The sequence below is a fragment of the Physella acuta genome, unplaced genomic scaffold (genome assembly GCF_028476545.2).
Source record: "Physella acuta isolate Inbredline_101_S28 unplaced genomic scaffold, ASM2847654v3 ptg000875l, whole genome shotgun sequence".
NCBI lineage: Eukaryota > Metazoa > Mollusca > Gastropoda > Physidae > Physella > Physella acuta.
The window spans coordinates 213,265-237,500 of NW_026732392.1; the positions used below are offsets into that span (position 1 = coordinate 213,265).

A 24,236-nucleotide genomic window follows, 5' to 3' on the forward strand; every position below is an offset into this window, starting at 1 on the left:
ACACTTACACAGCATCCACAACTTACAGCATCCACAGCAACTGCCTATTAATACATTATGGTGCTCTAAATAACGTCGATTTTACAGACATTATTTACAACCTAAATGTTTCAAACTTGACATTACATAGTAAACATTTCAGTAGTATATAAGTAGTATATATATATATATATATATATATATATATATATATATATATATATATATAATATGTATAAGTATATACTTGTGCATGTATATGTATATATATATATGAGTGTGTATATATGTGTAGATTTGTATATATAGGCTTATATATATATATATATATATATATATATATATATATATATATATATATATATATATATATATATATATATATATATCAACATTGTGTACATAGTTTGAATAGACAAAAATCATTCGTTTGTCAAAATAAATTTTTAAATCCTGATAGTTCTTTTGTTAGATATTTTAATCGGTATGCCAGATTTATCAAGCCATTAGTCGTGAAATGTCGCGTGTTATGGAAGTATATTGTTGTTTTGTTTTTTTTTTGTTAGGGCTCTTATGTTTTGACTCTATGTTTCACCTTGCGTAATTCTTACTGGATGTTATTTATTTTGATTTAATGATATGTTTAATGTTTAGTTGTAGAGTTTATGTTTGTGGTTAAATCTAGTTTATAAGTGAGTTAATTTTGTGAATTAAGTGTTTTTTTTAAATAGAGGTGTATATTTTAATGTATTTTTGTTACATATTTAAATTTTATATTTTAAACATTCATGATTAAATGCAATGAAGAATCTTTTCGCTTAGATTAAGGTTTAGGATTTTGTTTTAAATTGCAAACCAAGATCAATCTATTTGGTATTATTTTTTTTAAGGTTTCGGTTCGACATATATTTAGTTGTGGCTAAACTTAACACTACCATTTTAGTGTTTGATTATAGCTGAGTTCATGTTTCTATTAAGACATGGTTGCGATTATACAGGATTCGATTCTGGAGTAGGTGTAGTCATATAAATGTACTAAGATTTAGAATTAACTTCCGGTATAGGATTTGGTTAACGAGATGGTAAAGTTCAAGATGTTGTTTAAAATGGTAGATATTGATAATTAACACGCAGAGTCGACGTTAGGGGGTGGCGAACAGGGCGGTCGCCCTAGGCCCCGCGCTTGAAGGGGCCCCGCGCTTCTGCACTGTCATTGTTATCTGAATTAGTTTGTAAACTAAAAAAATTGTTGCTGAATTCAATTGGGAAAAACTAAATGGTTATTGATTGTTATAACTGAGGCCACGCTTGATGTTAGTGAGTTATCACCCACCTGAACTGGGAAAGGCCGTAATTCGATACAAAAAGAGTGTCACACCTTCCCTTTGTTGTACTATACAGATAGAATGTCATAACGAGTGATAGACGATTGAGAATGACAATGTGTTTTGGGTGGGATTGGCAAAAAAATTAAATCAGTCAGCAATTGTTGTTGAGGCAGATGAAAACGTATTATGACTCAAAGACACAATTACCAAAAAAAATAAATAAATATTAAATTCACTTTATCGGATGTCCCCTCGAAGTGGATGCCCGGGGCCTGAGCCCCATCCGCCCCTTCCCCCCCCCCCCCCCTTTGCAAGTCAGATGGAATTTTATGTTTACTTTAGCATATCAGTTTATACCAATATCAGCGACGTCCTTTTCTAGCAATAGTGTTAATCGCTCGAAAAACTATTGAATTCACCATAGTGTTTTATAGAAATTTTATTAGAAAATATCGATGCATACCAATTTAAGAGTTAAAAATTTTAGCAATACAAAATTAAGTACAAAATATATCCACATGTAAAGTTCGCAACACATTTTTGAAAAAAATTAGATTGTTCTGAATTGATTGAGGAACACATTATAACAAATTATATTTACAGTAAAAATGAAACAAATCTTAACAACACAGTAGTCTGTTTCAATCTAAAGTATATTTGTAAACTGTCCTATAGCCAGACATGTGTTTCTTGTATTCTGCATCAAATTCTTCGTTTAGAGTAACAGAGAACCAATTCTTCCAGTCGCCCACATCACCTAGAAATATTAAAGTTACAAATGTTGGTGAACAACGATATTTAGAAATATTACAATAAAAAAAGTTTTGTTTAAACAACATCACCTAGAAATATCACAGTTACAAATGTTTGTGAACAGCATTATTTAGAAATATTACAATTTAAAATGTTGTTTATACAAAATCAGCTAGAAACGTAACAGTTAAAATTGTTGTCTACAGCATTATTTAGAAATATTTCAGTTAAAATGTTTTTTATATGACATCACCTAGAAATATCACAGTTACAAATATTTGTGAACAGCATTATTTAGAAATATTACAGTTAAAAAATTGTTGTTTATACAACATCACCTAGAAATATAGAAATTACAAATGTAGGTGAACAACATTATTTAGGAATATTACAGTTAAATCATGTTGTTTATACAACATCACACGGAAATATAAAAGTTACAAATGTTGGGGAACAGCATTATTTAAAAATATTGCAATTAAACAAATGGTGTTTATACAAAATCACCTAGAAATATAACCGTTAAAAATGTTGTAAACAACAACATTTAGAAATATTCCATTTACAAAATCTCTTAGAAATATTACATCCAACACAATTAAGTACACGTGATATGCGCCATATAGTCCGTTGACTCCGATTTCAGCCTGCTTTTCTTTTTGGATTTTCTTCCATAGCCTTTGTCCAACCAAGAACAAACTACAAGGCAGCAGTTGTTTGATTCTGGAGTTGTCACTCCAAGAAGCGTGGCTATCGAGCCTTATCTACCCGAAGGTTCGAACTCCAAAATTTTCGGCTTAACAACCACGAGCTTTACCGACTGGACCACGCCGACTTCTAACATGTTAATAAAAAAAAACAATGTTACTGGCGTACCTTTTCTGTAGAAGCCGGTCTTTTGGTCACGGAATAAAGAATTCTGTATTGGAGACGCGGTGGTTTCTTTGAAAGGTTTCATACTGTCGAAGCTACAGGCCTCTGCTATCTTCTCACACAGCTCCTCGCTACATCCAGTCCCCAGAAACTCATTCAGTTTTTTCAAGCCAGCTTTTTCATCCTGTTTTTAAAGAGTTAACACCGATTTAAAAGCATAATTTGACTTAATATAGAAGTTTCATTACTACAAGAAATTAGAAACACAACAGAAGATAAAAAAATAATAACTATTAAACTGATAAAATAATAGAAAATCATAAATATTTTCAAACAGGCATGTTAAAAGTCTATTTGATCTACACTTTGAGTGCTGCTGAAATCTGTGTACTTTACACAGTTGACACAATTTCATCTACGTCCAATATTTAAATAAAGATTGCACTAAGGGGTTAAGTGTAACAAGTTTTTTTCATAAAACCAACTTACTAATTTCATATCTTCATACACGGATCTATAGATAGGTACATCAGGATTAGCGTCAATACCGTCTTGCCAGTCCTTCAGGTAGGTAAACATGTCTCCGTACATATCTGAAGTAAAGGGAAATAACCTATAGCAAATATATGCGAACAACTCAGTGAAATAAAAATAGTGACATTATTGAAGGAACATATCCCCGATAGGTTTCTCAAGTCAGTGTAGCAAAACATGAGTACAGGTTACCAGTTTGTAGCCCAGCAGCAACAAACTGTCCATTTTGTAAGTCAAGACGGTGCTACTTGCAGTCTAATGTGTAAAGTAATACGGTTTAAGGCAGAGTTTCTTTCAGGCATCTGTTCATTGAGGAGGGGGTTGCACTGCTTCCCAGAAACCATCCATCTACCCCCTCCCTCCTAACGAAGCACATTTTAAAAAATATATATACACCTTAACTAGTATCCACCCTCCTTTCCGGAAACAATAGTTGCGCTCTCCGGAAGTTTGAATTGCTATTCCCCCCCCCCCCCCTTGGAGAAAGAAATCTGAAAGAAACCCTGGTTCTACAAATATGATTTTATTAAATCGCTGCTTCAGATCTATAGTTGGAGGGAGGGTAAGTGTTGGACGGAAAAGGCAGGGTTAGTGTAGTGATAATAGCTAAATACACTGTGAATATACTTTATGTAAGCATATGAGAATTACATTATATCTAACCATATGTGACTTACAGTGTATCTAACCATAATTATATTACTAACACTATATCTAAACCGATTAATAAATAAATTACAGTATATTTAAGCATAATATATTTGATTTGCAGTATATCTAAGCATTATAAAATATTACAGTATATTATGTAAGCATAATAATGTATTACTTACAGTATATCTAAGCATAATTGACTTACATTATATCTAGATTCTAAGTATTTTAAAATATTACAGTATATGCAAGCATGTATGAGTTATTTGAGCCAAACTAAAACTTACAACCAACTTCCAGATTCAGGTAAACAAAGTGCTCAAAGGTCCCAGGGTAATGTAGAGGCTCGACGTGTTTGTGCACGTGGTTGTAGAAGGAAACAAGAACATCTTTAGGATTCCTGTCCAAGTAGATGATTTTAATCTTCTTTTCCAATGCTTGCTTGGGTAGATACCTGAATTGTTCATAGTATAAGTATTAATATTTGAGTTAGAAATATTAAGAAAGTATGTACGTAAGGCCTATATACTACGCCAGCTTAAATATAAAGTAGCAGTGGGAAAAGTTTTACGTTTTCTGATGTGTACATGAGTGGGAGGGGGTGGGAGGAGGGTGTAGTTTTGGAGATGGACTTCGAACTCAAACCTGAGTCAAGTAGACATTTGCTTTACCGCTACACCACGCCGATCACATCACATCGGAGAGGTTGTACGGGTGAGAATGGATACACTCCATTAGATTATTGTGCTCTCTCAATCGACTGATGTCATTAGAAGCTCAAGGTTTGGCTTATTGATAAACCAAACGATGTATCGGACGTTTCGCTCGCCCATGTTACCAGCCGCTAGACCCTTGGGTTTGGAACTAAGGGGTTATTCGATCACAAGATGGCATGTGGGATCCGAACCCATGACTTGCAGTTTCGCAAGCGAACGTTCTACAACTAGACCACTCTGCCGCCATTGTATTTCAAAGAAATTTTACAACCATTATTACCATATTTTCAAGTTCCCGTCAGTGTCAAAAAACACACGGGACAGATGAAGTAGAGTTCATCTGTTTTAATAACCTAGGCTTGTTGGGGAATGTGGTGGTCAGCATTATACTTAGCGGCATTTACTTTCCCTAACGAGAGTCAGGTACTCATCAGAGCTGAGTGGACTCATTGACGCCCCTTATCTCGAGCCCTTGGTTGGGAACTCGAGACTAAACGAATAGCAGTCTTAAGCTCTACCATACGACATAGCTATCCCTTATAGCACTATTGAAATTCCTTTACCTTCTTTATAAAATGTAAAAGAAAAAAAAAGTAAACCATTCTAGCCATCCCTTCGGCAGATGAGGTAGAGTTCATATGTTTCTTGAAATTGGCATATTCATTGTATTTCAAAAACTCTTTACAACCATTGTTATCATCATCTTTTCATGTTCTTGTTGGTGTTAAAGGTACACGAGACAGATCAAGTAGAGTTCATCTGTTTCAATGACCTAGGAATATTGAGGGATAATGTGGCCATCGCTTTGTCCAGTCGCCTTTACATTCCCTAACATGAGTTAAGAATCCATCAGAACTGGGTGGACTCAGGGACTTTCTACGGACCAGGTTTCGAACTCGAGACTTTTGGGTTAGCAGCCTAGCTCTCTACCGTTTAGGCCACGACGACCGAAATGTAGCTCATGACATTAAACAAACGACGAGGTTAGACTGACCTAAAGGGTACATGAGTAACAAGAAGCCTGGGCGACTGTCTGGTAGAGAAGACGTGTATAGGTCGTGCGTCCAAGAAACCTACGCTGTTCTCTGTTTCTGCGTCTAGTTTCTCTGTTTTATGCATCAACATGCCAACAATCTCTTGGTGCCAGTGGAGGCCTGTTGGGAGTTGGTAAATGCGAATTTATTCTATAATTTAATTTGAAAAATATAATGGAGTTGCCGATCAAGCGCCTTCATGGATGGCGAATAGAGAAATTCCAAACAGATATGATATGTACCGGGCAAATCAAATAACCGTGCTGGATCTAAATTGAACGCACGGCGCAGATAGTGGACTGATTCTCAAAGGCTAGGGAATATTACACTTAAGGTAAGGCAGTTACCCATAGAGCTGAAAGTGGACGAAATGGCTGGGCTACCAATAGGGACCTGTAAAACAAAGATCGTTTCGAAACATCAAACATTTCTTTTAGAGAATATTTAGAACATTTTCTGGGATTCAGGTTGTGAAAATATCAAAGTGCAGAAGACTCTAGAGATGTATTGTTGATTGCCCATACCCCAGTAGGACAGAGGACTCTTGACATTTATGATTGGCGGCTGATACCCCATCAGGACAGAGAACTCTGGAGATCTTTGGTTGGCGGCCCATATCCCATCAGGACAGACAACTCTTGAGATCTTTGTTTGGTAGTCTATACCCCATCATGGCAGAACTCTGGACATCATTGGTTGACGGCCCATACCCCAGCAGGACAGAAGACTGGACATCATTGGTTGACGGCCCATACCCCAGCAGGACAGAAGACTGGAGATCTTTGGTTGGCGGCCCATACCCCAGCAGAACAGAAGACTGGACATCATTGGTTGACGGCCCATACCCCAGCAGAACAGAAGACTGGACATCATTGGTTGACGGCCCATACCCCAGCAGGACAGAAGACTGGAGATCTTTGGTTTGCGGCCCATACCCCAGCAGGACAGAGGACTCTGGAGATCTTTGGTTGGCGGCCCATACCCCAGCATAGGTGACATGCATTGATGATTATGACGATGAATTAACAAATCTAACTAATTGTTCAACCGCAAGAAAAAAAGTGGAGATATTTCCACGAATCCTCTCACCTGTCTTGGGATATGAGCAGATCATGACATCATCAGGGCGTATCTCCATGTCAATGATGTTGCGTGCGTGTGTCCTGTAGTCAGTGTCGGCACCAAGGGGTAAGGGGATATGCCAGTAGCCGCCGGCATTGCCGTAATGGAACGTGTTGCCGAACCTGAGACAGAAAATTATACGAACCGTGGGTAAAATACTTAACATTTAGTTTTTGTTCTTCTTTTTCTGCGTTCTTAATTTTAGTATTGGAAGGGATCCCCTCCAACACAATGAAGTATACGTGTCAACTAGTTCTGCGCCTTTGATGCCGTTGACTCCGATTTCAGCCTGCTTTTCTTTTTGGGTTTGCTTCCATAGTTTACAAGGCAGCAGTTTAATTTTGTTGTTGTCTCTTCTAGAAGAGTGGCTGTACCCAGCTAACGAGCCTCATCTGCCCGAGCATTTAGTTGTAATATATGATATTTTAGGGGATTAAACATTGATCTAGCTTTCATAATAAAGGGAAGTAACTATTAAATTATTTTTTTTAATACTTTATCCCATTTAGCGTTTCTTTATGACAAATATATGTATAGTGCGTGCAGTACTTCGTCTTTGTATATATTTTAATAATTTTTCTTATTAAATTATTGATTCTACTTTTTAAATTTAGTCCTGGAATAAAACACAACATTATCGTTAACATGCGTAATTCATGATATTTAATGAGTATATGTGTAGTTAAATGTGGAAATCTACCTCAAGTATGGATGGCTGTTTTGTCCAATTTAACACGTGTCTAGATGGGGTAGAAGGGAGGGGTCAAAGTTCACGTTTTTGGTGGCCAGCATAGTTGCATAACCCCTAGCGTAATGATGGTATCTATTCCCGTATAAAGCTATAATGTTTTTTATATTCCCACAAGGCACGGTGTCAAGGAAGCAGGACGAAAATGGGTCGCAAAATGCCAAATAACACAATGTGCTTCTGTTCTACGGGTCATAGGTTGTTTTGGGTCGCATCTGGCATCAAAGAAACCAGGGTCACAATATTCATAATCCAGTCCATATGGCAGGAAAATAGTACAGATCGAAAATGCTGACAGTTCATGCTTAAAAAATGGCGGAGCCAGGATTGATCATAAAGATTCCTCTTTAGACCTAGCAATCCAATACACAGACCAAGTAGAATTCATAATTCTTGACCACGGCATATGAAGGAATAGTGTGGTCAGCACTCAGCACAATGCCAACTAATTTCAACTTCCCTAACGTGAGCTAGGTACCCATCAGAGATGAGTGAACTCGGGGATGTTCAACTTGGACCCAGATTCAAACTCGAAACATTTTGGTTTGCAGCAAATTTTTCTTACAGCTGTCAATAGGAAAAACCTTACCTGTCTGTTATTGTTGCTAGTTTAGGCAACCTTTTCAGCATTTCTTCCGGTAAGGTAGGAATTTTCTTGGTCTCATTCGCCATCTTACTGACGTCTTCAATTCCACTCACGAAGAGTTGCTAACGTTGAGAATAATGTTCAAAAAGAGTCGTTAAACGTTGAGATATCGCAATGGCAGTTATCCGAGATAAAATAGGTTACTCATTTTTATATAGGTCAGCTGTCAGCCAATCAAATACGCGCTTACATGGCTGAACCTAACGTCATGATGAGATAGCGATTTTTGCTGAGCAAAAAAAAAAAAGTAGACGTTGAGTAGGCCAAAGAACTGCCGTCTGGATACGATATGAATGGCCTTGACCTAAGTGAGACTGGGTTAGATTGAAATAAGTGTGTAACCCTTGCAGGGTAAAGAAAGAGGGAGTGGAATTAAATGTTGTATCATAGTCTGTATATGTATAATGCCACTAGAATGGACACTTCCTAAAAAGGGGGTGTTAATATTCTGTTAGTAAATTAAAAAGTAATACACCTTCCACGTGTTAACCTTTAACCTGTAACATTTAACCAATCCTTAACCAGGGTTTCTTTAAAAAAAAAATGTCCAGGGGGGGGGGGACTTGACATTTTCCCGGGGGGGGTGTCAGAGCCATTTTCTCCCCGAAGAGATGCATGGAAGAAACTCTGTCCTTAACTCAAATCCAAATTAATTTCTAACCCTTACTCCTGACCTTTTCAATAAATCTGATTGTATAACCTAACACACCTATTTTTTTAGAAGAGTCTACTGTCGGACTATAGGGGTTAATGGTGATTTTCGTATTGTAGGTATAATCAATGCACCAACACTATCTGGGTCAAACAAATAGGTCATCGTCAGTTCGCGTAGTTCACGTAGTTCACGTCGGCTAGCCGGGCTAGGAATGTAAACACGGTCACGTTATGCTGGAACCTAAGGAACAGGGCTGGCATTGTGGTAAACGTTACTATAGAGCAGTGTTTCTTCCAGACATTTTTTTTTCTCCGGGGGAGTGGGGGGTGGAGATGTTGGATGGGGCACTTGATAATTTCGGACTAAATTTTTCGGGGGGGGGGGGGGGTAGTGTGGGGCGGACACGGGTAAAAGTATATATTTTATTAGATAAATTCCATTTAGTTGGGCTCTGCCCCCCCCCCCCCCCGAAGAGAGTGCTTTAGATGCTTGCAGGCGTGATGATAACTAATGATATTAGAAGGGTATATTATAATAATTATAATAATTATAATTATATTATTTTTGGTACTAGCGGAGGGTTTAAAGATTATAAGAAAACTAAATAACGAGGTGTAATGATTGATAATGATAATAGAGGGGTAAATTATCATTATTTTGGTACTGGCAGAGTGTTTATAATGATAACAGATGGGTTGAAGAATAATAATCATACTGAAAAGTGGTAATGACAATTAATGATTAATAAGGACACATAAAAAGTAATGCTTACTGTGAGGGTGGGGGGTGTTTTGATGATGGAATCACCCACCAGTTGTGATGGTACGAATGTTTTACGATGAATGAATGATGATGACAGAAATATCCAACACAGGTTCCAAGTTGAAAATCAAAATGTTCTTTATTCAAATGTATATAATCAATTTTCTACCTAACTGATCTACACTGTACTATTAACTTCTACTACTGACTGTTCATACCACATGCTACCTACTACTACGCACTCCCATGACCAATCCTAACACTAACTGTTCTCTACATTCTACAACCTAACATCTTCTACCTTCGCTAGCAAATCATGATCTCCTAACTATCTACATTCTCGGCCGTCTCTGACCGCTACCTAACAACTGCCGGCCTATCTCTCTACTACTGACCCACGCCTCAGTGGTCAGCTGACCCTCCCACGTGACCGGTCAGTTCGCGTATTTTTATTGGTCTCTCTCTCTGACTAGTCTGACCAACTTGCTATAGCCTGCTTCTGCTATCTACCTGAGCTCGACGCAACCTTGCGTCATCACACTTACCAATGAGTCTAGAAGGGGTACCGATAATTAATGGTACTAGATGTAATGAATGTTTCTTCCAGACTTTTTCCTCCGGGGGGGGGGGGGGCACTTGATATTTTCGGGGGGGGGGGGGGCGGTCAACATTTTTCGGGGAGCTGGACACTAGTAAAAGAGTATGTTTACTATATAAATTCCATCTCGCTCGGAGATGCCTGGAAGAAACTCTGGATGTAATGATTACTATGAGAAATACAAGGGATAACAATTACTAATGATACTAGATGGGGTAATGATTACACGTGATACTAGAAGGGTACTTGACACTTGAACGTGTTAAGTTTTTTAAAAGTTGTAACGATACTAGCGTGAAATCGATAGTAGAAAGAGTATCGGCATTAAAAGTGTGTGTGTGGTGTATATGGTGTGTGTGTGTGTGTGTGTGTGAGTGTGTGTGTGTCTGTGCGTGTGTATGTGTTTGTATGTGTGTACGCGTGTGTATGTGGGTGTGTGGGTGCATGTGTGTGTCTGTGCGTGTGTATGTGTGTAAGTGTGTAAGTGTGTGTGTGTATATGTGTGAAAGTGTGTGTGTGTATGTATGTAAGTGTGTGTGTGTGTGTGTTTGTAGATAGTAGGTTAGACTGACTGTTTATAAAATGTTAAAGTTCATTCCATATAAAAATAGAAAATATCAAACTAGAACCAATGATTCAGATCACGTCTTCGCCTTATTCTAAACATAAACGGCTTATTTGTTTCGCGATCTAAATGCAGGTTTTAAAAAAAATATTATTTTTAAAAACCACTGGCTTGTCCTCTATGGCACATGACAGTGATTTCCAAAACTGGAGACATCACCTACTGGGGTTGGGGGGGGGGGGGGGGGGTTGAGATGTTCCTGTGTGTGAAGGGAAGGTGAGGGTGTGAAGAAAGAAACTCTATGTGTCTTTTGGAGAAGAGGAAGGTGGGGGGGGGTTGGTGAACGCCTTCTGGAGTAGCCTATCGTAGTCTTCACGAGACCAAATAAATTTTGGTCCAGCAACATTTTATTAATACTACAACATATCCTTTAAAGAGTTGAAAATTTAAAACCTGGATCGATTGTCGATTTATTTTGAAATATTGTGGTCGGTTTTAATAATATGTAGATTTCCTGAACGCTGATAGAAAGTAGCGAAAATAATTAGAAAATTATAGGCTTGTACGTCAACTCCTTTCAACGGTATCTTTTTAATGTTATTAGATTATTAATTCTACATAAACAGAATTTTTGTCTTCCCTGGTGAAATTTTAATACTGCTGTCGATATAGTGGTGTAGCTAGGGGCGGGCGGGTGGGGTGGCTGCCCCGGGCACTGACCTAAAGGGAGCACCAAATAGGTTAGGAAAAAAATAAAACGCTTATTCGAATATAAGAAAATAGACTGCTACTTGGCTTGATTTCCTCAATTGGTGTGTGTGTGGGGGGGGGGTGCTTTTTTCACATATGTGACTAACTAGTGTTTGATTTGGAGGCGTAACATTGATAGTTCGATCAGAGCATCTAAATGGGTCGCCTCTGTTGGATGGTATTGAATATCTTTATTACAAGTTTCAGTTTGTCTTTCAACGTGTTAAATATCTATTGATAACTTATCTTAGACTTTGTATTCATAGCCCAGTTAAAACTGGGTCAGACCAAGTAGTGTCGTAGTGTCGCACATTTCCAGGTTGTAAGAAGGACGCCAGGATCATTTCCCCAAAAATGGCTACCCATGCGAGAAAATGGAGACTTTATTCGATTGTTCTGTTTTCAATTTTATCAACTTCTGTTGTACGAGTCAACTCTCTAGGTGAGTTACAATCGTTAACTTCAAGTTTAGGGAGTTTATGTTCGATCATTTTTCAAATTCATTCGTCCGTCAGATGTTTTTTGTTATATATATATATATATATATATATATATATATATATATATATATATATATATATGAGGGTATCCTTCTCAGTTCAACATCAGCATAGAAAAAACAAGCATTTGATTTGCTTTACTTAACTACAGTAAAGCAGCTGGTTTTCTGTTATATCTTAAAACAGTTTTTAAATATGGTCCCACGTATTTACAGTATAAAGCAAATTGCTTGAAATGTGTTATAAAGTTGTGTGTTTTATAAAACTAGAATTAAATTATTATACATAAGACAACTAAACTACTGCATTCATTGCAAAGATGAATAAGATTTAATAATACTGTGTTTGTGCAATTAACTAACGGTTACTTTTAGTGAAGTCTATATCAAGAAAATTAAAAGTTTTTAGCAAAAGCCTTAAGCATTTTTAACCAACAATATATAGCATTAGTAGCCTAAATAACATTTTTTGAAATGACTTGTTGTATAAAAGCCCAAAGTATTTTTGAAAACCAGTGAAAAGGTTGTTTAATAAAATAAACCGGGAGTGATCTCCCCTAATCTTTCTCGAATAATCTTATATGAAACTAGTGGGAATGGCAACTCGGGATATAGACATAATTTTTAATCCATTTTAAATAGGCCTACTTATAGTTTTTAAAATACAATGACATATCGTAGAAGAAAAAAAGAATTGCATACCAAGTGAACGCCAAATAAAATGTGCATAATAGTGCGGAATATTATTAGTACTTTATAAATTCTCATGTGTTTTTTTTTTTTGAGAAATCGGAAATAGCGAATATTACTACTTCATGTCAACGGAAATTACTCAACATTTGAAAGAAGGCAGAGAATTAGATATGTTACTTACATGTGAAATTTCATTTATCTTTCTGAAATAGTACTCAAGTTATAGGCTTTTGAAAATTGAAAGTAGAAAAAGTTCAACTTCCGGTTATCGGAAATCGCTCAAAAATTGATACGGATCTACGGTTTTGATATAATACTTATATTTGAAATTTCATCAGCCTAGCCGTAAGGGTACTCAAGTTAACGTGTTTACACAATTTGATACTCTAAATTAAGTCTTTAATAAAAGATTTGCGTTTTTTAGATTTCTAAACTTTTTTTCAGACCAATTTGACGGAACTTGTGGTTCCGTATACGATTTCATGCAGACCAACACACAATCTGCACTGCTTGAAGTTCCAATGCCAGAGTCTATGGCGCCCTACCAGGATCCCTCAAGTGACACACGTTGTGACGTCATTGTGACCTTCCCCCCGGGTTTAAATCTTCTTATAGAGCTCTACTTTGTGGACATCATCCCACAGACTGCTGATAGGAAGACTTGTGACACTGGCTTAGAGATCTTTGATCAGATGGGACGAAAGTACTACGGTAATCTTTAATGCTAGGTTGTGTTTCACCCGTTGAATAGAAGCTGTTACCTTACGATCTGTTTTGCTTAGAGATAATTTTACTAAGTCTAAAGCTCACTGATTGATAGAATTACTAGGTTGGCGTGGTCGAGTTGGTAAAGCTCATGGTTGCTGACCGAAAAGTCTCAAGTTCGAACCCTCGAGCAGATGAGGTTCGATAGCTGGGGACAGCAAATCTTCTAGGAGAGAGAACTCAGTTTGTTGTAGTTTGTTCTTGTTTATGGCTATTGAAGCAAATCCAAAAAGTTAAGCAGGCTGAAATCGAAGTCAACGAATGGCGCTTAACAAGTTGACACGTATACTTAATTGTGATGGAGAGAATCCATTCCTACAATTTACAAAATCAATGTGAAAGAAAAATTAATTTAGTCTCATAGATGTTTGCGATAAGGACTAGACATGTGGATTATTTAATAGTTAATGATAAATACTTATACCATTTCATCAGGGTTTCTTTCGGACTTTCTCTGGGGATCAATCGAAAATTCCAAGGAGCACTTGAAATTTTATGGCAGCGCTTAAATTTCTATGGCACTTAATACCGGGGGGGGGGGGGTTTGTAGGGAGGAGGAAAAAGGTAAAACAATATCTATCTATATATATATATAATTCTCTTCTTGAAGACGTTAGAAAGCAAGCTGTAAGCGCGCCTAGCAGTCCCCTCTCTTCCTCTCTAAGCATATCCCAACCACCCCCACCCCCACATGGGCTGGTGAGCTGTGGTTCACGCTAAAATTTTACAATCGTAGAGACGGGTTTAGTGACGGCTATTAGGGGCAGATAATTTAGTTTGAAACGAATTTAAACTTAGGGGAGGTTACTAAGAGGAGGATGCTTTCACGGGGGGGGGGGGGTATTTAGGGTAGGGGGAGGAGGGTGGGGGTAGTATCGTCCTTAACTACCTACTGATAGTGTTTTAAAGCAAATATTTTCAGTGGCAGCGTTGGTACTGTCGAATTCACAAATTATTAATTACTGAAAAGTAGAAAATAAAACAACTAAATAGCGCGTATGATATGCCGCGGGTCGGCTCGTATTTTATATTTCGACTGGGAAGGACGTGAATGGGACATTGCCTCACTCCCCCACTGAATTCCATGCAAGAATTAACTTTTCTGTTCTGTCACAGCTGGCCGTATCTGTGGTGAGGCGGTAGAGTGGAGTGAGCGAATGGAGACTAGCAAACGATCAGTTGTCATTGAGAGCTCTCCACTCATATTCCGTCTATACAGTAGCGGCTCTTACAGAGGTGAAGGGTTCAGAGTTCACCTCAACCTGTTTCGACCCTATTGTAAGTTGTTTTTTTTAGTTTTGGTATTAACCAATTAGGTTTCGGTCAGTACAAAGCAATAAGAAGGGCTTTTCTAAGCCCATCCAGCCCTGGTGGGTACATGACTCAGGTTGGGGGAGGTAAAGATGAGTGGGTGTAGTATTGGCCACATCCCCATTTACGCCTGTCGCAGTGGCGTAGCTACCGTAAAGATAGCGTATGCAAGGCATAGGGGCCCAAAGCAAATAGGGGCCATTTTTCAAAAGTTTGAGGGGGTTGCAAATCGAAAGTCTGAGGTGGGGTGCAAATCGAAAGTCGTAAGGGGGGGGGTGCAAATCGAAAGTCTGAGGGGGGGGTGCAAATTGAAAGTTTGTCCCCGGTCGCCGGGAAGGGTCGCTACGCCTCTGAAGGGCCCACTAACACTTTTTGCATAGGGGCCCGAAAATCCTAGCTGCGCCACTGGCCTGTCGTACAAAAATTTGAATATATTTAAAATCACCCAACTTATTTTTACATTATGGATGTAATGATTCTAAAAAATTTATTCAAACTGCACACTACGAAAAACTTCTAATGTTTTTCTTTTAGTTTCAAACCAAAACGTTTAACATTTTAGGTTTACATTCTATGAAAACTTTTCTATTAACTCCAGGGCCTTGTTACGGATCTGAGTTCAAATGTCAGAATATTCAGCGTTGTGTCCACGATGATCTTAAATGTGATGGATGGGACGACTGTGGGGATAGCTCTGATGAGAGAGAAGAGGCTGGGTGTACTGACACGAACAGAGGTGTGGCGACCCCTGGCGCTGACACGAACAGAGGTGTGGCGACCCCTGGCGCTGACACGAACAGAGGTGTGGCGACCCCTGGCGCTGACACGAACAGAGGTGTGGCGACCCCTGGCGCTGACACGAACAGAGGTGTGGCGACCCCTGGCGCTGACACGAACAGAGGTGTGGCGACCCCTGGCGCTGACACGAACAGAGGTGTGGCGACCCCTGGCGCTGACACGAACAGAGGTGTGGCGACCCCTGGCGCTCAACACCTAATTTGGCTACTGCTATTAGTTATATATACATTTATGTAAATGTAAAGCTTTTGGCAAACTGGAATGCTGAATAATATTATTGCCAGTGTTGTTTTTGTTATAGAACCTTTAAGATCAGTATAATGATTACAAAAATAGTTTTTTCACCAGCAAAGTCTTGTTTAACTAAAAGCAGATTAAAATAAACTGAAGCCATAGTATTCAAGAAAAAAAATATTCTCTTAACATTTCTGAATTTTTATATTTACAGTAATAACGAATGGAACGGAGTGGCCTAGCGGTAGAGAGCTAGACTGCTAACCCGTAGTCACGAGTTCGAATCCGCGTTCAGGTAATTTGACCGTCCCTGAGTCATAGTGTAAAGGCGCCTGGTCATAGTGATGACCACACTATCCCTTCATATTCCGAGGTCTCAGAGACAGGTGAAATCTACTTCACTGGCTCCATGTACCGTGAGGTTTGGAAGATGAACTCTATTTTTTACTTTCAATATCGCTATTGAAATATTTATTACACACTTCTTTGCGTTAGATCGACAATTTATATCCCCCCCCCCCCCCGCCCCCGACAAAATACAAATTGTTTAGATTGCTGTGAGAAGACTTCACCTTTCCATACCCTTATCAACCACAGTGGACGTTCCAGTGCCAAAATCCCTTCTCATATGTTATCACTTGCTCACAGACAGCGTGATTACACTTGATAAGACACTTATCTTTTTCTACTCCAGTCCTTATTCAAACCACTACTACCATCAGTCATGTCTTCGAGTGGACTAGTCATTAACAGGACGCAGATCATCTCTCACATCAACATCATAACCCGAACTCCCTAGTTTTCATTTTTTAGTAATAACGCTCAATCTTCTTATGCGCAAGACAGTTTCATTCGTTCATTATACATCCGCACAAACATTTGTTCGTTCCAATTTATGATAATAAAACATGCATCATAACAAACATCTTGAGCAGCAAATATAAGTGAGAAAACAAGCAGTCAATAGGCTTGAAAAGTCTATGTAATCGTACTTATATTTTTGAAATATTTAAAACAAGATGACAAGCGATAAAATTATAATTACATTTCTCAACTTTAAAGCTGTTTAGGAACCATCGATTTAACTCATTTTCATATTTTTGCATTGAATAGAATCCGTTGAAAAGCCGTTTTGAATTATTTAACCAATTCACATATTGAACCTAAATAGCCAGGTTGTATAAAGCAATGAAAATCACAATTGTTTTCCATTCTGTATAGCCTACTATTGTATTTATATTCAACAATATAACATCCCCTATCAACGGGTCTACGACAAATTCCCGAATGGACACTTGCCCGAATGCGACAACTGCCCAAAAAATTATATATATATATATATATATATATATATATATATATATATATATATATATATATATATATATTATATTATATTATATTATATTATATTATATATATATATATATGTATATATATATATATATATATATATATATATATATATATATACATATATATATATATATATATATATATATATATATATATATATATATATATATATATATATATATATATATATATATTGGCCGTCAGGTTCGAAAAGGTAGACCTACTTTACTTTAAATTTATTAAATGTAGTAAAGAAACTTTACCTGGCAGAAACACATTAGCAATAATTACCTGCTTACTACTCACAAAGTCAAAATCTATAACTTGACTAATACATTATTTTATGCAGTGATTTTTTGTTGTAATCAAAATTGGAGCGCTTGTTGAAAGGGAAGTAATTCTCATAATACAGGGCGCCGCTCCAGTTACAATCCCTGGCTGGGCAGCTAAGCCAGTATTGTTACTAAAGTAATAACCCACGCTACTTTGTTCTTAAGTTGAAGACGCACCGCTACGCTATACACTATCTTTCTCAATACAGCCCGAAGACTTTACATCTGAAATCTATTTTGACTACTTCTAAAGCAGCACTTTTCTTCCGATATAATTGGCTTCGATGAAAATGTAAGAATATCTCATTTTTAATCTAATTAAAATCCTAAATTAGCCAATGTACCTATGCGCATATGGTAAGCGCAGAATCGGCAAGTAGCGTTTTCGCGACAGTCGGCGTTAAGGGGTTTAAAAAAGGTATAGATAACTAACCTGGAACAGTTGTCACTTTGGGTATTTCTCTTAACACCTATCCCGCCCACGTCATTTGCTGATGCACTAAGCATAAGGAGCCGCAGTGTATCATATTGATGAAATATTGGTACTAGGATTCATGTGTTTCGTGGAGGTTAATGTTTTCTCGATGTATTCATGAGTCGCTTCACTAAGGATAAATGCCAGCTAACATACAGCATACAATTTTCGCCATCTCTTAATTTTATTGATTTATATGACAACAAAAAGATAAGGGCAGAATGGTCAAATAATAGAGCACACAACAGCTAACCCGTAAGTCCTGATTTTTTATTTCGGGCTGGAGTCCCCGGCTATGAGTACCTGACTTAAGTTAGGGAAATGGCTTATTGCTGACTTCACTATATCTCCATACGCTGAGGTCACAGAAACCAGTGGCGTAGGCAAGGGGTTTATAACCCCTCCCTTGGACCCCCACCCCTATAAATATAACCTATATATACTATATATATATATATATATATATATATATATATATATATATATATATATATATATATATATATATTGCTGACTTCACTATCTCTCCATACGCTGAGGTCACAGAAACCAGTGGCGTAGGCAAGGGGGGGTTAGGGGGTTATAACCCCTCCCATGGATCCCCCACCCCTATAAATATAACTTATATATATATATATATATATATATATATATATATATATATATATATATATATATATATATATATATATATATATATATATATATATTGCTGACTTCACTATTTCTCCATACGCTGAGGTCACAGAAACCAGTGGCGTAGGCGAGGGGTTTATAACCCCTCCCTTGGACCCCCCACCCCTATAAATATAACCTATATATACTATATATATATATATATATATATATATATATATATATATATATATATATATATAATTGTATACATATGGAAAAATATTTTTGAACCCATCCCATGACCAATTCCTGGTTACGCCACTGACAGAAACCATCTAGTGTGTTTTTCTGTGTTAAAATAAAATGCTCACCATTGGTTATAAATTACACTTTATTCAATTCACAGGCAGCAGGACCTTTGGATTTTAAGTTTAAAATTCTAGTTTAAAAAAAAAAAAGTTATTGAAATTTTAATTAAAAAAACAACAACACACCATCAACTTAGTGATCACACATGTTTTTATATAAATGCACACACATTTTAAATACTTAACATCCCCTTTCAAAGTACTGTGATGCGAAATAATTGAGACTACTGCGTATTTACCAATCTTTGTATGCATAGCTCATGGGAAAACTGGGCCAGGCCAGGTAGTGTCGTAGTGTCGCACATTTCCAGCTTGTAAGAAGGACGCCAGGAATAGTACTCCAAAAATGGCTGCCCAAGCCAGGACACGGAGACTTCATTTCCTGGTTCTGTTTTCAATTTTATCCACATCTGTTATACGCGTCAACTCCTTAGGTAAGTTACAAGGGTTAACTTAATGTTTAACAGATTCATGTTGCCGTCGTACGTTTCGTTTGTGGCATTAAAATTTTGGGGTATCCAACTTAGCTCAACATAAGAGCTAGAATACAAACATTACTTTACTCTTTAATAACTACAGTACATACAACCAGCGTATTTCATTTTTCTAATTATGTTTTTAATGGCATTTCATTGAGGTCCCCCGTATTTACAGTTTGAAGCAAATTGTTTTTAATGTGTTAAAATGTTATTTTTATTGGATTTTATTGCCAAGAATTATTTCATTTAAAATAAAAACGACATGAATTGATATTTTATTATATTGTGTTGCTGTCATTAATTAATTGTTTGTATTAGTGACAAATAATTCTAGCAGTTTGAACATGCAATTTATTTCTGTAGACGCAGATAATTTAAATCAACAATTAAAGCATTAGTGGCCTTTTTGCCTACATAATAATTATTACAATGGCGTGTAGTAGCAAAACCCAAAGTATTTTTCTAAAACAGTGAAAGATACGTTAGATAAGAACAATTGTTATTAATTCTAAACCCAGTATTTCACAAACATATATCGACAATAATATATGAATTACTATTAATACAAATCAATGAATGAAGATAAATATAAATAATAATATGAATCATCAAGACTAAAGACCAAACGGCTATACGTCATTGATTTTTCTTTTTAGTTATGGTTTAGTAATCTTAGTTTTTGTGCCGATTAGTTATTAAGCTTATGCTTCAGTTAAATTACATTTAGTTTTAAGGTTAGAATAACTTTTTAGTTAATTAATAAGCAAACAATAATATACATATAAGACAAGTAACTATATAATTTTTTACAAACATATATGTTCAATCATTTTAATAACTATAAAAATAAGCTTTTAATTATTTTTTCCTGTTAATTACTAAAGTATCAAAAACGCATTTTTAATGTTATACATTATTTTTATATTTATACAGTCTCAAATGTTTAAAGAATATTTAAATGTAACATATTTATTAAATTAATTAAAATACCATAAATTCATTCAATTATAACGGATTTGAATTTTTCTTATTTCTAATCCTTATCCACAGATCAGACAACTATAACATGTGGTTCCTCATACGAATCAACGTGGTTCCGTTCTGCAGTGCTAACATACCAGATGCAAGCGTCCTTTAAACCTTACCAGGATCCTTCAAGCGATATCCATTGTGACATCTCCGTGACCTTCACCCGGGGCATGCACCTTCTAGTCGATCTGTTCTTTGTGGACATCATCCCACTGACTCTTAACAGAACAACTTGTGACACGGGCTTAGAGATCTTTGATCAGGAGGGACGAAAGTATTACGGTAATCTTTAATACTAGTTGTTTTCGCCGCATTGAAGAGAAATACAACGGCGCAAAGCTGTTAATTTTCTACTCTTTACTACTTTCCCTTAGCAAAAAATCTAATGTGATTTACAACTCACTCAAACTTTAAATAAAAATAAAAAATAATTACGCTTTCGAACTTAACGGTTTATGGGCCAGATGAATTTTATTCATCTGTTTCTGCCACCTCGACATTTGAAGGGACAATTTGGTCATCGCTATTCATATCTTTCCCATATGACCACCCCATAGTTAACACCTCAAAAATCCATCTAGAAATATTTTACTCAATACATGTTTTTTCTTTTATAAAATATTGAGCAATTTTAGAAGAATTTTTCATAATTTGTACATAATTTGTTTACTAAAGAATGTGTCTAGAAGTATTTTCAGCCATCTTTACTTACCTCAAGTCAAATACTCAGTCAGAGCCATTCAACCGTCTCGAGCATGACAATGTGTCAAGAACACGAGACATTAGAGCTAGCAGTCGAAAGATCCAACGTGTCCATCTAACTTAGTTTAAATCTCATTAATTCATTTAATCCATAACATAATAGTCAAATTTTTAAACTCCAAACAACTGTTTTTACAGTAATAAAATTTAAAAGGAATTTATCATTTTATTAAAAATTGTTTAAAAAATTTGCATTTCGTTTTGGATCATTGGTAGATGTTAGTTCCAATTTTAGTTTATCAATCTTGATAGACTTACAGTAGCAAACAACACGATTAAAAAACACTCTAACACAATTTCACAACTGCTAACACTAAAATCTTCAGGTTGAATCACTGAATTGAGTCTGTAAGACGTCCAGAGTCGACCAATCAATGTAGGGTACTTGAATAGGGCTGGTAAGTAGGTCACCAACCAGTTCTATGGCTCATGCAGGTTTTATTCAGCTATAGAACTAGTTGGTGACCTAATTACCAGCCCTATAACGTTATGGAATGTAAAGGCGGATAGGCATAGAGCTGACCACATTATACCTAGCTTTGCCAAGAACATGGAATCAGTTAACCTCTAGTTTATCTGCTCCGTGTCTCTTGCGCTCGGACGTAAAAAGGAGATGATGATTATAATAGTAGCACAATATTTGGGCCTTACAAAGACAGGTACATTTTTACTTTCTCGTATATACGAAGTACAGAGAAAGTCTTGTAATCGTGCAAAAAAAAAATCGAGATTTTTTTCAGATCTCGACTCTTTACAGCTCCCTGAGTCAGAAAAACACGGTTGTGCAATCTTGTCCGTATGTCTGTGTGTGTGTGTGTGTCTGTCTGTCTGTGTGTGCGTAAACACGATAACTTGATTATCGTTACAGGTAGGTTGATGAAATTTCATATGTAAGTATTATATCAAAATCGTAGATCCGTATAAGTTTTTAGCGATTTTCGACAACCGGAAGTGGAACTTTTTCTACTTTGAATTTTTCAAAAGCCTATAACTTGAGTACTATTTCAGATAGATAAATGAAATTTCACACATAAGTAAATGATCTAATTTTCTGCCTTCTATCAAATTTTGAGTAATTTCCGTCGACCGGAAGTAGTGATTTACGCTATTTCCGATTTCTCAAAAGCTAATGTTAATTTATGAAGTACTAATAATATCCCGCACTACTATGCACATTTTATTTGTCGTTTACTTGGTGTGCAATTCTTTTTTTTTACGAGATTCTATTCTATTATAAAAAGTTTAAGTAATTAAAAATGGATTTAAAATATTGTCTATATCCCGAGTTGCTAATATTATATTAGAATATTCGAGAAAGTTTAGGGGAGATCAATCCCGGTTTATTCTGTCTATTAATAATTGTTATTTCCTCTCAAAGATGGACGACGTATCTGCGGAGAAGCGCGTGAGTGGGAGGAGCAAAAAAAGACAACCAATCAAACGGCTGTCATTGAGAAATCCCCACTGATATTACGTCTATACAGAAACAGCGCTTACAAAGGTCAAGGCTTCAAAATGCATCTCAACGAATTTAGACCCTATTGTAAGTTTTAGTTTTGATAACTTCTTCCTTTTATGAATGAATAGCTGAGGTAGAAATCCTCCAACTAAAATAGTATCATTTGTCAACATATTATGCGTCAACATGACTGGGTTTTTTTTCTTAATTTGACAACATAGTTTTTGAATACTCGAGAACAATCAACAAGACAGATGTTGATTGCTTTTTGGGTTTTCTCTCCTAGGTGGGTTGTTGTACCCAGTTTATAAGTCAAATCTGTCTTAGTTATCTGTCTCATGACTTTTGGGGTCCTAGGTGCTTTGACGACAGGTGCTTTGATCATAGGGGGTTTGACCATAGGGGGTTTGACCACAGCGGAGCTTTGACCATATGGGGTTTGACCGGAATCATTTAAGTGTCTTTATCAGTGTGTGCATATAATATGGTGTTGTGTTGACTAATAATGTATATAATTTGGTTTAATTTTTCTAATAGGTATTGGTAACCTGTGTTATAGTAAATGTGTCGGATTTGTAGCTATTTAGATATTTCTTTGTTTTGTCACTAATATCGTTCAAGTAAAAACTATTTTATAAAAAAATAATTTCCAAACAAGTAGTGCCTAAAACATTAAAAATATATAGGCCTATTATTCGCGTGAAACAGATACCCATTGCTAGTATTCTAATATTACACTATGCGGGATAACAACTCAGGATAAAAGCATGCTTTTTAATTAAAAAAAATGAATACTTAAATGTAAAAAAAATAGAATCTCGTAGAAAAAAGAATTGCGCACCAAATGAACAACAAAGAATGTGTGTATAAAAAAGAAAACCTAAATAATTCGGTCTGGAAGAGATTTTTCCCCTAATTTTGTGATCATGACGGTAGAAATACGAAGGAATCAAGTAAATAATGAATTCATATAATTTATTATAGAAATCGTAAACAGCGTTGAGTACTACTTACAATCACCGGAAATTTCTCAAAATATGATACAAAACAGAGAACTAGATGAAATTCCGTCCATCTAACAGAAACAGTACCTAAGTTTTGGTTACCGGAAATCGCTGAAAAGTTTTTAAGAACAAACAATTTGATATAATACTTATATATGAATTTATAAAGTAATAGTATTCCGCACTATTATACACACATAGTTTGCTGTTCACATGGTGCTCAATTCTTTTTTCTACGAGATTCTATTATATTTTAAAAAGTTTAAGTAATTAAAAAAACTATTAAAAATCATGTCTATATCTCAAGTTACCATCCCCGTAGCGTTTTACAACGGCT

General features: G+C 36.3%; 3 protein-coding genes across 4 annotated transcripts in view; 2 read left to right on the forward strand and 1 right to left on the reverse strand.

Moving 5' to 3' along the window:
* Positions 1–1,942: 1,942 nt before the first annotated feature.
* The window catches only part of LOC131952478 (sulfotransferase 1E1-like), a 39,742-nt gene continuing 17,448 nt past the window's right edge, over positions 1,943–24,236 (reverse strand). The window contains exons 1-7 of one of the 2 annotated variants that reach the window (XM_059315161.1): positions 8,331–8,522; positions 6,961–7,115; positions 5,832–5,991; positions 4,409–4,575; positions 3,423–3,526; positions 2,937–3,117; positions 1,943–2,064 (exon numbers count right to left, since the gene is read on the reverse strand). In XM_059315161.1, the coding sequence (XP_059171144.1) occupies positions 1,949–2,064; positions 2,937–3,117; positions 3,423–3,526; positions 4,409–4,575; positions 5,832–5,991; positions 6,961–7,115; positions 8,331–8,413 (966 nt within the window). In that variant the 5' untranslated portion in view covers positions 8,414–8,522 and the 3' untranslated portion in view covers positions 1,943–1,948. Of the gene's footprint in view, positions 2,065–2,936; positions 3,118–3,422; positions 3,527–4,408; positions 4,576–5,831; positions 5,992–6,960; positions 7,116–8,330; positions 8,523–24,236 lie in introns of those variants that run through there. The other variant, XM_059315159.1, reaches the window with a different exon arrangement.
* LOC131952481 (uncharacterized) lies at positions 11,980–16,182 on the forward strand. The gene is made up of 4 exons (XM_059315163.1): positions 11,980–12,159; positions 13,354–13,620; positions 14,791–14,952; positions 15,584–16,182. The coding sequence occupies exons 1-4, from the start codon at positions 12,072–12,074 to the stop codon at positions 16,018–16,020; spliced, it is 954 nt and encodes a 317-aa protein (XP_059171146.1). The 5' UTR covers positions 11,980–12,071; the 3' UTR covers positions 16,021–16,182.
* Positions 19,466–24,236, forward strand: part of LOC131952482 (suppressor of tumorigenicity 14 protein-like) — a 5,153-nt gene continuing 382 nt past the window's right edge. Inside the window, exons 1-3 of the mRNA XM_059315165.1 lie at positions 19,466–19,600; positions 20,696–20,956; positions 22,815–22,979. Coding sequence (XP_059171148.1) covers positions 19,513–19,600; positions 20,696–20,956; positions 22,815–22,979 — 514 coding nt within the window. The 5' untranslated portion in view covers positions 19,466–19,512. The remainder of the gene's footprint in view (positions 19,601–20,695; positions 20,957–22,814; positions 22,980–24,236) is intronic.

Excerpts from the sequence above, each read along its gene's own strand:
- LOC131952481 (XM_059315163.1), top strand. The coding sequence starts at position 12,072 with ATGGCTACCCATGCGAGAAAATGGAGACTTTATTCGATTGTTCTGTTT. Across the intron at positions 13,621-14,790 it reads GATGGGACGAAAGTACTACG|CTGGCCGTATCTGTGGTGAG; the intron begins GTAATCTTTAAT and ends GTTCTGTCACAG. Across the intron at positions 14,953-15,583 it reads CAACCTGTTTCGACCCTATT|GGCCTTGTTACGGATCTGAG; the intron begins GTAAGTTGTTTT and ends TATTAACTCCAG.